This window comes from Anomaloglossus baeobatrachus, chromosome 12 (assembly GCF_048569485.1).
Source record: "Anomaloglossus baeobatrachus isolate aAnoBae1 chromosome 12, aAnoBae1.hap1, whole genome shotgun sequence".
NCBI classification, from domain to species: Eukaryota; Metazoa; Chordata; class Amphibia; order Anura; family Aromobatidae; genus Anomaloglossus; species Anomaloglossus baeobatrachus.
This window is the reverse complement of record NC_134364.1, coordinates 125826262-125840233: the sequence shown is the minus strand read 5'-3', so window position 1 is coordinate 125840233 and position 13972 is coordinate 125826262. Positions and strand designations below refer to the sequence as shown.

Genomic DNA, 13972 nt, shown 5'->3' with positions numbered 1-13972 from the left:
GGGACGACGGCCGTTTCGTACCTCCCGGTACTTCTCCTGGTACTTCTACAGGATATACCTGACCCTTATAAAAGGGATAATGAAGGAAGGAGAAACATACAAAGATTACAGGTATGGGACAGGAAGCTCTGATGAAGTATGTGAGGCGGCAGCAAGGTACAGTCATACTGATATAAGTGCAGGTACAGTATACAAATAGATTAGAAACCAGTGGAGGGGCGGATGATTCAGAGACAATATAACATGACAACTTGGCGCTTGATGTTCCCGTAATTAGTAGCACACAAGAATGGATCTTAATGAGAAAGAGGGAAACCAGACGGAAGCCTTTCAATGGGGACATAGAAAATACTTGGCAGGTTCGGAAGAGAGAGAGAGGCAGCCAGTCTGTACGTGTCTATTTAAAGGACTGTGGCATTCTGCGGAGATCGGGGGTCTGAGCAGATGAGCTGTTTTCTATCAGGCTCATTCATCTGCTCATCACAAGTATTTCCCAGTCACCCACAATGTTGAAAAAAAAATAATAATGATGATAAAAATGAGCTACAGCTCCCAAAAAATCAACAGTTTGATTAGGTCATCTCAGCTGCAGCCTGGACAAAGACAGATTGTTCAAAAATGTTCTACTTCCCGTGAGAAAATTACCATAGCAGTCCCAGAGCCAGAATCTGGCAAACACAAGGAAGACATAATAAAAATGCCCCCATTCCTACTGGCCTTCATCCTCAACCATCCCCGTCAACTTTGCCACCCCTCTCCACTATAAAGCAAGACTGTTGAAACTGATGTGTGCAAAATAAAAGGGTGAACCAACTAACCTAACCAAATGATCCAGAGTACCCGAGGCTTCCGATCATGTGCACTAAACTGATGCCAGGTGTAGGCTTCCCGACTTCAGCGAGGTACAGTGCGCATGACTGGAAGTGCTGAGGACTCCGGATCATGCGCACTGCACAGCCATCCTCCGCCATGAACAGTGATGTATGTGTGGCATCGCTGCGTATTCATTAGCATGTTAATATGGGCACAGAGGTGTGCTACCATGCTATGTGGGCCGACTAGCAAAGGGGAGAAACGCCCTTGGGACTAGTTCCCGCGCTCATTAGCATAAGATAAAAGATCTTTCGAAATACTTTTTCGAAAAACTCCCTTTATCTATGCTAATGTATACAGGGACGGTTAGGCAGGGAATAGCAATATGTACACAACTGCTCGTGGTTCCGGGTGCATATTGCACCTGACAGGTTCCCTTTAACACTAGAACTACTGGACTCGTGACACCTATATAGAAATACATGGTACAAAGTAGTCAAAATGACTACCTCAGTAGTTCTAGTGTTAAACTGTTTATTGATGTAACATAATTGATTAGTAGGTCCATCCAGGGCCGTATTTACCATTAGGCACCCGTGGTCCGGTGCCTAGGGCGGCAGATTGTGAGGGGCGGCACCTTCTGGCAGCCAAAAAAAAAAAAAAAAAAAAAAATTTTTTTTTTTTTTTACATTTTTTTTTTTGTGGCCGCCGAGCACAGGGAGCTGATTGACCCCGGAACTGCCGGCGCCTGCACTTCCGGGGTCACAGGCGCGCGCCAATCAGCTCCTTCCTCTGTGCTGCGTCCACTGCTGTGTGGACGTCACATGCAGAGCTCACAGCAGGACGCCGTGGAGGACGCCGTGATGGAAGCCGGTGTCAGAAGAGGATACTCACGTGAGCCAGGAAGATGGCGGCGGGCACTGGAGCAGGTAAGTGGATTCATAAGGAGCGTGGGAGTGTCTCTAATGCAGACCAGAGATCTGCGCATGCGGGGGGGAGGCGGCAAAGGCAGATACTGGAGGGAGGCAGAGGCTGAGACTGGGGGGAGGCTGGAGGGAGGCAGAGGCTGAGACTGGGGGGAGGCTGGAGGAAGGCAGAGGCTGAGACTGGGGGGAGGCTGGAGGTAGGCAGAGGCTGAGACTGGAGGGAGGCAGTGGCTGAGACTGGGGGGAGGCTGGAGGGAGGCAGAGGCTGAGACTGGAGAGAGGCAGAGGCTGAGACTGGGGGGAGGCTGGAGGGAGGCAGAGGCTGAGACTGGAGGGAGGCAGAGGCTGAGACTGTGGGGAGGCTGGAGGGAGGCAGAGGCTGAGACTGGGGGAGGCTGGAGGGAGGCAGAGGCAGAGACTGGGGGGAGGCTGGAGGGAGGCAGAGGCAGAGACTGGGGGGAGGCTGGAGGGAGGCAGAGGCTGAGACTGGGGGAGGCTGGAGAGAGGCAGAGGCTGAGACTGGGGGGAGGCTGGAGGGAGGCAGAGACTGGGGGGAGGCTGGAGGGAGGCAGAGGCTGAGACTGGGGGGAGACTGGAGGGAGGCAGAGGGAGAGACTGTGGGGAGGCTGGAGGGAGGCAGAGGCAGAGACTGGGGGGAGGCTGGAGGGAGGCAGAGGCAGAGACTGGGAAGAGGCTGGAGGGAGGCAGAGGCTGAGACTGGGGGGAGGCTGGAGGGAGGCAGAGGCTGGGGGGAGGCTGGAGGGAGGCAGAGGCAGAGACTGCAGGGAGGCAGAGGCTGAGACTGGAGGGAGGCAGAGGCTGAGACTGGGGGGAGGCTGGAGGGAGGCAGAGGCTGAGACTGGAGAGAGGCAGAGGCTGAGACTGGGGGGAGGTTGGAGGGAGGCAGAGGCTGAGACTGGAGGGAGGCAGAGGCTGAGACTGTGGGGAGGCTGGAGGGAGGCAGAGGCAGAGACTGGGGGGAGGCTGGAGGGAGGCAGAGGCAGAGACTGGGGGAGGCTGGAGGGAGGCAGAGGCTGAGACTGGGGGGAGGTTGGAGGGAGGCAGAGGCTGAGACTGAGGGAGGCAGAGGCTGAGACTGTGGGGAGGCTGGAGGGAGGCAGAGGCAGAGACTGGGGGGAGGCTGGAGGGAGGCAGAGTCAGAGACTGGGGGGAGGCTGGAGGGAGGCAGAGGCAGAGACTGGGGGAGGCTGGAGGGAGGCAGAGGCTGAGACTGGAGGGAGGCTGAGACTGGGGGGAGGCTGGAGGGAGACTGAGGCTGAGACTGGGGGGAGGCTGGAGGGAGGCTGAGGCTGAGACTGGAGGGAGGCTGAGGCTGAGACTGGGGGGAGGCTGGAGGGAGGCAGAGGCAGAGACTGGGGGGAGGCTGGAGGGAGGCAGAGGCAGAGACTGGGGGGAGGCTGGAGGGAGGCTGAGGCTGAGACTGGAGGGAGGCTGAGGCTGAGACTTGAGGGAGGCTGAGGCTGAGACTGGAGGGAGGCTGGAGGGAGGCTGAGGCGGAGACTGGGGCAGGCTGAGGCTGGGGGGAGGCAAAGGCTGAGACTGGGGAAGAGAGGCTGATGCTGAGGGAAGATAGAGGCTGATGCTGGGGGAGAGAGGCTGATGCTGGGGGAGTGGGAGAGAGGGGCTAATGCTAGAGACAGAGGACAAGGGATGAGGGATAGTGCAATGACAAAATCGATTGGGTGGGGGGAGTGTAAGGACTCAGAATAAGAGGGGGCAGCATTGGGAGCTCATTGTGAAGAAGGGGCAGCATGTGTGGGATCAGTATGGAGTGGAGCAATGTAGGGGAGTCAATATCAAGAGTGGGGTAGTGTGTGTGTGGGGGGTCTCAGCATAAGCGTTAGTGTGGTGGTCTTAGCATGAGTGGGGCAACATGAAGGTCTCATTATGGAAAAGAGGAAGGCAGCATTAGGAGCTCATGGAGAGGGACAGCATGCATGGGACATTGTGAGAAGGGGGCAGCATGCATGGGACACTGAGGAGGGGGCAGCATGCATGAGACATTGTGAGGAGGGGGCAGCATGCATGGGACATTGTGAGAAGGGGGCAGCATGCATGGGACACTGAGGAGGGGGCAGCATGCATGAGACATTGTGAGGAGGGAGCAGCATGCATGGGACATTGTGAGGAAGGAGCAGCATGCATGGGACATTGTGAGGAGGGAGCATCAAGCATGAGACATTGTGCGGAGGGAGCAGCATGCATGGGACATTGTGAGGAGGGAGCAGCATGCATGGGACATTGTGAGGCGGGAGCAGCATACATGAGACATTGTGAGGAGGGGGCAGCATGCATGAGACATTGTGAGGAGGGAGCAGCATTCATGGGACATTGTGAGGAGGGAGCAGCATACATGAGACATTGTGAGGAGGGGGCAGCATGCATGAGACATTGTGAGGAGGGAGCAGCATGCATGGGACATTGTGAGGAGGGGCAGCATGCATGGGACATTGTGAGGAGGGAGCAGCATGCATGGGACATTGTGAAGAGGGGGCAGCATGCATGGGACATTGTGAGGAGAGAGCAGCATGCATGGGACATTGTGAGGAGGGGGCAGCATGCATGGGACATTGTGAGGAGGGGGCAGCATGCATGGGACATTGTGAGGAGGGGGCAGCATGCATGGGACATTGTGAGGAGGGGGCAGCATGCAAGGGACATTGTGAGGAGGGGGCAGCATGCAAGGGACATTGTGAGGAGGGAGCAGCATGCATGGGACATTGTGAGGAGGGGGCAGCATGCATGGGACATTGTGAGGAGGGGGCAGCATGCAAGGGACATTGTGAGGAGGGGGCAGCATTCATGGGACATTGTGAGGAGGGGGCAGCATGCATGGGACATTGTGAGGAGGGGGCAGCAAGCATGGGACATTGTGAGGAGGGAGCAGCATGCATGGGACATTGTGACGAGGGAGCAGCATGCATGGGACATTGTGAGGAGGGGGCAGCATGCATGGGACATTGTGAGGAGGGGGCAGCATGCATGGGACATTGTGAGGAGGGGGCAGCATGCATGGGACATTGTGAGGAGGGGGCAGCATGCATGGGACATTGTCCTCACATCATGCTGCTCCCTCCTCACAATGTACAGATCATATTTCATAATCGAGGAAGGTGTGGTGGATATACAGTAGTTTATAAGGGAGGGCAGTGTGGTGTTTATTAGGGGCAGTGTCACAGTCACAGTATATAAGTGGGGACGGTGTGGTGGGAATATTTTATACTCATGCTATGTTTTGATGTGCCTGTGGTGATTCCCATTGGGGGGGGGTTCGTTTCTTATTGATACTTTTTAAAGTGTGCTACAGAGTAGATCTGCCTTAAACAGATGTCGTGTGCGAAAACTCAGTTTTACGTTGTCACTAAGGGGCGCGACCACTTAAAGTGCCTAGGGCAGCACGAAGGCAAAATACAGCCCTGGGTCCATCAATCAACTATATCTAATGTGTAAGGCCATCTTAAGAAGGGACTCTAAATAACTGTCTCTAAAAATGTTCCTACTTTTCAATAATTGCATATACAACCCATGTCAAAAATTCTGGCTTCACCTGGTTCTGAAGATGATCATTCAGTTGTTTACTTTTGTGCAAAAAAAGCCGATCACAGATGGCACAAAACTAAAGTCATTTCAAAAGGCAACTTTCTGGCTTTAGGAAACACTAAAAAGACATGAAAACATACTGTGCTAGCCAGTAACGGTTACTTTTCAAGACCAAGCAGGAGGGAAAATTATGGAATCACTCAATTATGAGGAAAAAAATATGGAATCATGAAAAACAAAAAAATAAAAGAACCCTCCAATACATCACTAGTATGTTGTTGCACCACCTCTGGCTTTTATAACAGTTTGCAGTCTCTGAGGCATGGACTTAATGAGTGACAAACAGTACCAATCATCAGTCTGGCTCCATCTTTCTCTGATTGCTGTTGCCAGATCAGCTTTGCAGGTTGGAGCCTTATCATGGACCATTTTCTTCAACTTCCACCAAAGATTTTCAATTGGATTGAGATCCGGATTATTTGCAGGCCATGTCATTGACCTTATGTGTCTTCTTTCAAGGAATGTTTTCACAGTTTTTGCTCTATGGCAGGATGCATTATCATCTTGATAAATTATTTCATCATCTCCAAATATCCTTTCAATTGATGGGATAAGAAATATGTCCAAAATTGCAATGTAAACTTGGGTATTTATTGAAGATGTAATGAAAGCCATCTCCCCAGTACCTTTACCTGACATGCAGCCCCATATCATCAATGACGGTGGAAATTTACATGTTCTCTTCAGGCAGTCATCTTTTTATTGTTTAGCTTTTCTGTATGTAAATCCCATTTCCTTTAGGCGGTTTCTTACAGTTCAGTCACAGACATTGACTCCAGTTTCCTCCCATTCATTCCACATTTCATTTGTTGTGTATTTCCTGTTTTGGAGACATATTGCTTTAAGTTTCCTGTCTTGACGCTTTGATGCCTTCCTTCTTCTACCAGTATATTTGCCTTTAACTACCTTCCCATGTTGTTTGTATTTGGTCCAGATTTTAGACACAGCTGACTGAACAACCAACATCTTTTGCAACATTGCGTGATGATTTACCCTCTTTTAAGAGTTTGATAATCCTCTTTGTTTCAATTGACATCTCTTGTGTTGGAGCCATGATTCATGTTAGTCCACTTGGTGCAACAGCTCTCCAAGGTGTAATCACTCTTTTGTAGATGCAGAGTAACAAGCAGATCTTATTTGATGCAGGTGTTAGTTTTGGGAATGAAAATTGACAGGGTGATTTCATAATTTTTTCCTCATAATTGAGTGATTCCATAATTTTTTCCTCCTGTTTGGTCTTGAAAAGTAACCGTTACTGGCTAGCACATTATGTTGCCTTTTTTTTTTTTAGTGTTTCTTAAAGCCAGAAAGTTGACATTTGAAATAACTTTAGTTTTGTGCCATGTCTGTGAACTGCTTTTTTAAAACAAAAGTAAACAACTGAATGAACATCCTCAGAGCCAGGGGAGGCCAGAATTTTTGCCAGGGGTTGTACTATATTTCTTACAAACAAAATGAAACTAGGTGATTAAGATCAGTTTCTATTGTTATGTAAATCTTGTGGATTGCCAAGATAGATTAGAAACAAATTTGCCAACTAGGTAGTCAGTGGCCACTGGACCAAAGCCCCATGAACATTCTCCTGCCCGCCAGCATCACCGGGACGTCTGATTGGTAGACCCAGCACAACGTCATCATATGTTCATCACACTGATGATATCATTAGGGTCTACTATTGAGAAGATGAGCCAGAGATCCAGGTGGGTAGACGAAGGTTCGCAATGCTCTGGCCTACCAACATGACCGTTGCACAGGGGTCCTGCTAATTGTTTATCCAACTCTAAATGAGATATATTGTCTTTTATATAATGTAAAGCCAGTATGTGTAACAGCAGTGAAAAATACTGCGTTATTTTTTGGCATGGTAATACGGTAGGACAAATGCTGCGCTAGAGGGACTACATAGGCCTCTGTAAGTGGAAATGGCAGCAAAATCTGTTAGTCCAAGCAGCTGCAAAGGCGAGACAATGAAATGGTATAGAGCGGGGCTCCCTTGGGACGTGAAACCCGCTGTTCTCCTTCTCAGTAAGACAGAAATTTGCTAGCAGAAAATTGGGTGGGTTGGGCCGCGTTCAGCCATGGAGAAAAATGGTGAATTCATTATATCCTATTTGATTGTCTCCTGACAGGGTGCTGGTTGTACTGCCTTAGTGGTGGCGGTGGTCGCTCGAAAGCTGGAGCTCACCAAAGCTGAAAAGCACGTCCATAACTTCATGATGGATACACAGCTAACAAAACGGGTAAGATGGCTAGAAAACGGCAAGAAAGATAAAGGGGCCATCATGTGTAGCTGCAAGATGTCTTGTGTGCGTGGAGACAAATGCAAACATGAGAGCCAAACCTGTTGTCATGATTCCCTTTTGGCTCTGCTCTATGCAGAGCCATTGTGTCCTGGGTGTTTTGTTATTGTCTGTATTCTCTGGGTTCAGGCTCGGTGGGAGGGGGCTATTTGGTCGTACCTTGTTCTGGGTGATCGCTCTGCCTTATCTTTGATCTGTCTCACCCGGAACGCCGCCAGTAATAGTTCCTGAAGTGTACGCTTCTGGTGTTCATGAGTTGTTCTGATCTTGTACCATTACCTTGCGTCCCATTCCCTGACCTCTGTTCATCCTGTATTGTCTGTACTCCCTGTCTCCCTAACCCTCGACCTGTTTTGTGGCCCAGTCCCCGCTCTCTCCTCTGTACCTTTGTGTCCTCTCGGCTTCTGACCCCGGCTTGTTCTCTGACCACGGCTCTGCTTCTCTTCTATACCTGACGCTACTTCCTAGCTTACTGACCACTGGCTTGCACATGACCTCGGCTTCTCTTGCTCCTCTGTACTGACGTGGCATCCCGGCTTCTGACTCTCGGCGTGATCAACTACTCTGCAGACCATCCCCGCCTGGGTACTTGGTACTAGGGGTACTTGGTACCCCTAGATGGCAAGCGCCTCACTACACCTAGGAACTCTACACCATTCCAGTGTAACTGTGCCCCCTAGTGGTGAGGGTTACACCTGTACTGCATTTCTAGAAAAACACTTTGACAATCCATACTCAAGTAGAGTTACATTTTGGACTTCTGCATTTTAGGTAGCTAAAGATGCTAGAACTCTGGAACAAATAAGATATATAGATATGTGCCGACCCCGTGCCAGCAGCCGTCGCTGCTCGGGTCCGGGCCTTCTGGGGTGGTGGCTCGAGGGTCTCTGGACCCGGGGGTCTCGCAGACACGCCGAATAAAAAGGGGGACGTAAATGTACGGGCTAGGCCGTAGTAAGTTCGTGACACCACCCACGGTGTGTGGTGAAGTGGGACACCACCGCTGCCGTTGTAGGGCACCCGGGGGAGATGTTGTGCAGCTAGTCGTTAACCCCTCCGTGGGTAGGGATGGTTGCCCCGGGACCCGGTGTCTCTGTGCAGGGTATAGCGATCGCAGGGAGTGTTTGTGTACTCACAGTTAATAAACCACACAAGTCTCTGGTAAACCAAGGTGCTGATGACTGGTACCGCGGCCGGTTGCATTCGGGTCCCCCACCGGGATGGTGGTCTCTATCCTTTTCCACTGTACTGTTTTGTGTAAGATGGACTTCCTAGTCTTAAATTCAGGAGTCCGCTCCCGGCTGGATGTGGCCTAAGGAGCCGTGCCCGCAGATGCTGGCCCATGGGATCTATGGGCCCTGGCAGTGACCTCCTATCCCTATCGGTGGGCTGTTGTCTTCTCTGAGGGACTTTGGGTGGGACAGGACCTCTAGTCCTGGCCTCAATCGGTGAATTAACCAGTCCGCTTGTTTCCGGTTCTGGCTTCAGGGTCCGAGTACCCCCCTTTGTGCTATGGTTTCTGGGTCGGTTCCCCGTGTCGGTACCGGTTCACCTCGGTTCTGCCGAGCCATCTTCCCGTCTCCTGCTGACGGAGACCACCTTCTGCCTCCTAGCCAGTGGCACCAGGGCTCCTACCCTGGTACCGTTCAACTTGAACTTTCCTGCTGGAGCTACACTTAGCTCCAGCCCACACTCCTCTCCAAACTCAACTCCAAACTGAACTCACTACTGTTTTCCTGCCCCGGGCTGTCTGGATCCCTGGGTGGGTGTGTCCAACCGCCTGGTCACGCCAATGGTGTGTCTATCTGTCCCTAAGGTGGGGTGACTAGGGTTTAATGGTTGGCTGTCTGTTTCCTAGTGAGGGAAGGTGTTATGCGGGGGCCTATTTGTGACTACCTGGTTTTGCCAGGGCGTCACAGATACATAGATAAAAAGCCAAAATTTTAACTCCTTTTTATAGCACTGAGACAAGGTAGTAGTACACAGAAGAGTACACGTTAATGATGGCTGTCTCACTTTCTCATCTACTAATGATTTGAGCGGATCCAATGATCCTGCCCTCATCTGTGACACCAGTCCTGAATTCCAGGATTTTTTGCAGGTCACGTGCAACTGAGCAACAGCTGTAAAATGTCATACGCATCAAATCTGAAATCATGCAATCTTCTAATGCTGTCAGACAAGAGAGTGATGGCTCTGGGGCTACGTGATACAGTAATGCAGACGTGTTCTACTAACTATAAAGGAATATAATCACAAAAAGATTAAAAAAAGCTGTATTGAATACACAGAAGCAAATGCAATGATCCATTCTTCTTATCCTGCTGTCAATGCTTTACTGCTCTCTGCTGGTAGCACCTGAAGGATTGTCCGCTCAGGGCCTGTGCTGAATAATACAGCAGTGCTGCCTCTTAATATTTCATTTATATCTTAATTAACAATTCTAGTGTCGATATCACACTCCGGCAGTAAAAGCCTTAGTCGGCATTGAGGCTATTAACCAGTCTGTTTTGAAGTGAATGAAGACATGGGGTACATAGGTTACAGTTGGGATGAATGCCATGGCTGAAACAAAATGGATGATGCTATGGTGTAGATAAGCGGGACAAGGATGCAATGTAGACAGATGAGTTTGACGTTGGGTAGATGAGATGGACATGGTGATGATGACGCAGTATAGGTGAGATTATATAGATGTGGTATAGATGAGACAGATGATGAACTAGTGTAGATTTGATGGAAAAATGATGTATTGGAGGTGAGATGGATGATGAAGTGGTGTAGATTTGATGGCTAATTATGTGTTGTTAATGAGACAGATGAGGAGAAGGAAAATGGCATAGTGTAGATAAGGCAGATGATATGTATCAAGATTGAATGGATGATGACATGGTAGAGATCGGATGGATGATATGGTAAATGTAGTTGAGATGGAAGATGCTATGGTGTCGATAAGGCAGATGATATTAACTATGAAGAGATGCTGATGTGATGTATGTAGATGAGATGGTTGATAACATGGTACATATGAGAGGGATGGTAATGAGGCGTAGATGAGACGGATAATGACGTGATGTCGACAAGAATGATGCCATGTCGATGACTTGGAGTAAACAAGATGGCCGGTGGTGTGGTCTACATGAGATAGATAATGACATAATGTAGGTAAGATGGATTATGACGTGGTATAGAAGAGCTTGAGCAGACGTGGGTGACTGATGACACAGATGAGTGACTACATATAGTAAATAAGATGTATGATAACATGGTCACTATTGCGGTCTGGTAACTATGGCCTTTCTACATTCATTACATACTGTTATATTACAGATAAAGAATGCAGCAGCCAATGTGCTCCGGGAAACATGGCTGATTTACAAGCACACAAAACTACTGAAGAAGATTGACCATGCTAAAGTCCGCAAGCACCAGAGGAAGTTCCTGCAGGCCATTCATCAGTAAGTTCCCAACAGATCATGATAAACAGCAAAAAGTCATAGGGACTGTATAAAGCTCCAGATTTTTTTGTCTCAAACCACACGCTGCAACATCGCTAAAGCAATGTCGTTGGGGTCACGGAATTTGTGACACACATCCGGCCGCGTTAGCGATGTCGTTGCGTGTGACACCTACGTGCGATTGAAAATCGTCGCAAACACGTGCAAAATCGCTAATCGTTGACATGCTCCCCTATTCCCAATTATCGTTGCTGCTGCAGGTACGATGTTGTTCGTCGTTCCTGCGGCAGCACACATCGCTATGTGTGACACCGCAGGAACGAGGAACCTCTCCTTACCTGCGGCCACCAGCAATGAGGAAGGAAGGAGGTGGGCGAGATGTTCGTCCCGTTCATCTCCGCCCCTCCGCTTCGATTGGGTGGCCGCTTAGTGACGACCCTGTAATGCCGAACAAACCGCCCCCCCCTTAGAAAGGAGGCGGTTCGCCGGTCACAGCGACATCGCTAGGCAGGTAGGTAGTGTGACGGGTCCGCGCGATTTTGTGCGCCACGGGCAGCGATTTGCCCGTAACGCACAAAAGATGGGGGTCGGTATGCACGCTAGCGATCTCGCTAGCGAGATTGCAGCGTGTAAAGCGGCCTTTAGATTTGAGGATTCTGTGATCTTTCTCATCTAGGATTGTCCTCTTCTAACTTATCTAATTGAGTGGTAGTTCTGGCTCTACATGCATATTCGCACACTATTATTACAAGTCTATGGTGTCACGCTGTACTCTAAGATGTACAATAGCAGTACAGCGCAGTAATGTGGGACTGAGAGGATTCCTGAAACTATCTGAGAAGGTAGTTAGCTGGTAAACCACTAGGGGGCGTAAAAGTGGAGGAAACGTATGAGCAGGGAATTCCCTAGCAGAGGTAATACTAGTCAAGCCCACCAGATGGCAGTAGAATCGTCAGAAAGCCGTGTCACAACATATGGTCTTGTAAGTACACAAGGGCGAAGTCTAAACGTAGTCAGAGGGAAGCAAATAGTCAGTAGCCAGAAAATCAGAGCCTAGAAGCGAGGGGGAGTGGGAAGACAAGACAGAATAAAGGTAAACAGATAAGGAACGAACAGGGAGACAGCGGGAGAGACACTGATGGAAACAGACAACAGAGGAGGTTAACAGGTCAGGTGAACACGGAGGTCAGGAGGGGCCAGGGCAGACAACAGGTCACTCAAGAGCAGAACACAGCAGAGCCAGAAGTATCACTGGCGAAGTCAAAGAGAAACAGTGCCCTAATAAAGCAGCCTGACCTCCAGAACGAGGCAGAAAGGATTAACCCCTAACGTGACCTGCATCAGAAGTGAAACTAAAAAAAAGGCTCAGCTCTAGCTGAGCCAGGAGTCAATCATGACATATGGCATCAATATGTAACTTCCCGTTGGTTGGTTTTCTAGGTTACGGAGTGTGAAGATGGAGCAACGGAAGTTGAGTGATCAAGCCAACACTTTAGTGGATCTCTCCAAGGTATATATACAACACAATCTGTTGGGTAGCAATCCTCAGCCATAGAAATGTCTAAGCTTCTCAGTAATTTCATCCTGTGTTTTAAGGGTGCTTTACACGCTGCAACATAGCTAACGATATATCGTCAGGGTCACGGTGTTTGTGACGCACATCCGGTGTCGTTAGCGACATCGCAGCATGTGACAGTTAGGAGCGACGATCAACGATCGCAAAAACGGCAAAGATCGTTGATCGTTGACACGTCGCTCCTAATCATAATGTCGTTGGTGTTTCATTCCGCAGGTTGTTCGTCGTTCCTGCGGCACCACACATCGCTGTGTGTGACACCGCAGGAATGACGAACATCATCCTACCTCCGTCCACCGGAAAGGAGGAAGGAAGGAGGTGGGCGGCATGTTCCAGCTGCTCATCTCCTACCATCCTCTTCTATTGGGCGGCCGTTTTGTGACGCCGCTGTGACGCCGAATACATCTCCCCCTTGAAGAAGGGATTGTTCGGCGATCACAGCGACGTCGCTGAACAGGTATGTGCGTGTGACGCTGCCGTAGCGATATTGTTCGCTACGGCAGCAATCACCACATGTCGCACGAACGTCGGGGGCGGGTGCTATCGCTCGCGACATCGCTAGCAATCACTAGCGATGTCGCAGTGTGTAAAGCACCCTTTAGAGGAATTACAAACAGACAGCTTTAAGGTATTAGATTATTTTTTAACTTCTCGCCACTTAGGTCAGGATTGTAGCGCACATATTAGTGAATGGTGAATTTGTAGTAGAACTACACTGTGTGCAGACTTATTAGACAAGTTGTATTTTACTTGATTTTTTTTATTATTGATCAACATCTATGTTCTCAATCAACCCAAAAGACTCATAAATACCAAAGCTTAATATTTTTGGAAGTTGGAGTGTTTTTTTTTTTAGATTTGGCTATCTTAGGAGGATATCTGTTTGTGCAGGTAACAATTACTGTGCAGAATTATTAGGCAACTTAATAAAAACCAAATAAATTTCCATCTCACTTGTTTATTTTCACCAGGTAAACCAATATAACTGCACAAAATTTAGAAATAAACATTTCTGACATGCAAAAACAAAACCCAAACAAATTAGTGACCAATATAGCCACCTTTCTTTATGATGACACTCAGTAGCCGACCATCCATAGATTCTGTCAGTTGCTTGATCTGTTTACGATCAACATTGCGTGCAGCAGCCACCACAGCCTCCGGACACTGTTCCCAGAGGTGTACTGTGTTCCCTCCCTGTAGATCTCACGTTGTATGAGGGACCACAGGTTCTCTATGGGGTTCAGATCAGGTGAACAAGAGGGCCATGTCATTATT

The 13972-nt window shown here is 49.3% G+C and overlaps 1 protein-coding gene across 1 annotated transcript in view; it reads left to right on the top strand.

Moving 5' to 3' along the window:
* The window catches only part of KCNN3 (potassium calcium-activated channel subfamily N member 3), a 165321-nt gene that overhangs the window by 148308 nt on the left and 3041 nt on the right, over positions 1 to 13972 (top strand). Inside the window, exons 6-8 of the mRNA XM_075330999.1 lie at positions 7490 to 7600; positions 10991 to 11118; positions 12559 to 12628. Of these exons, the coding sequence (XP_075187114.1) occupies positions 7490 to 7600; positions 10991 to 11118; positions 12559 to 12628 (309 nt within the window). The remainder of the gene's footprint in view (positions 1 to 7489; positions 7601 to 10990; positions 11119 to 12558; positions 12629 to 13972) is intronic.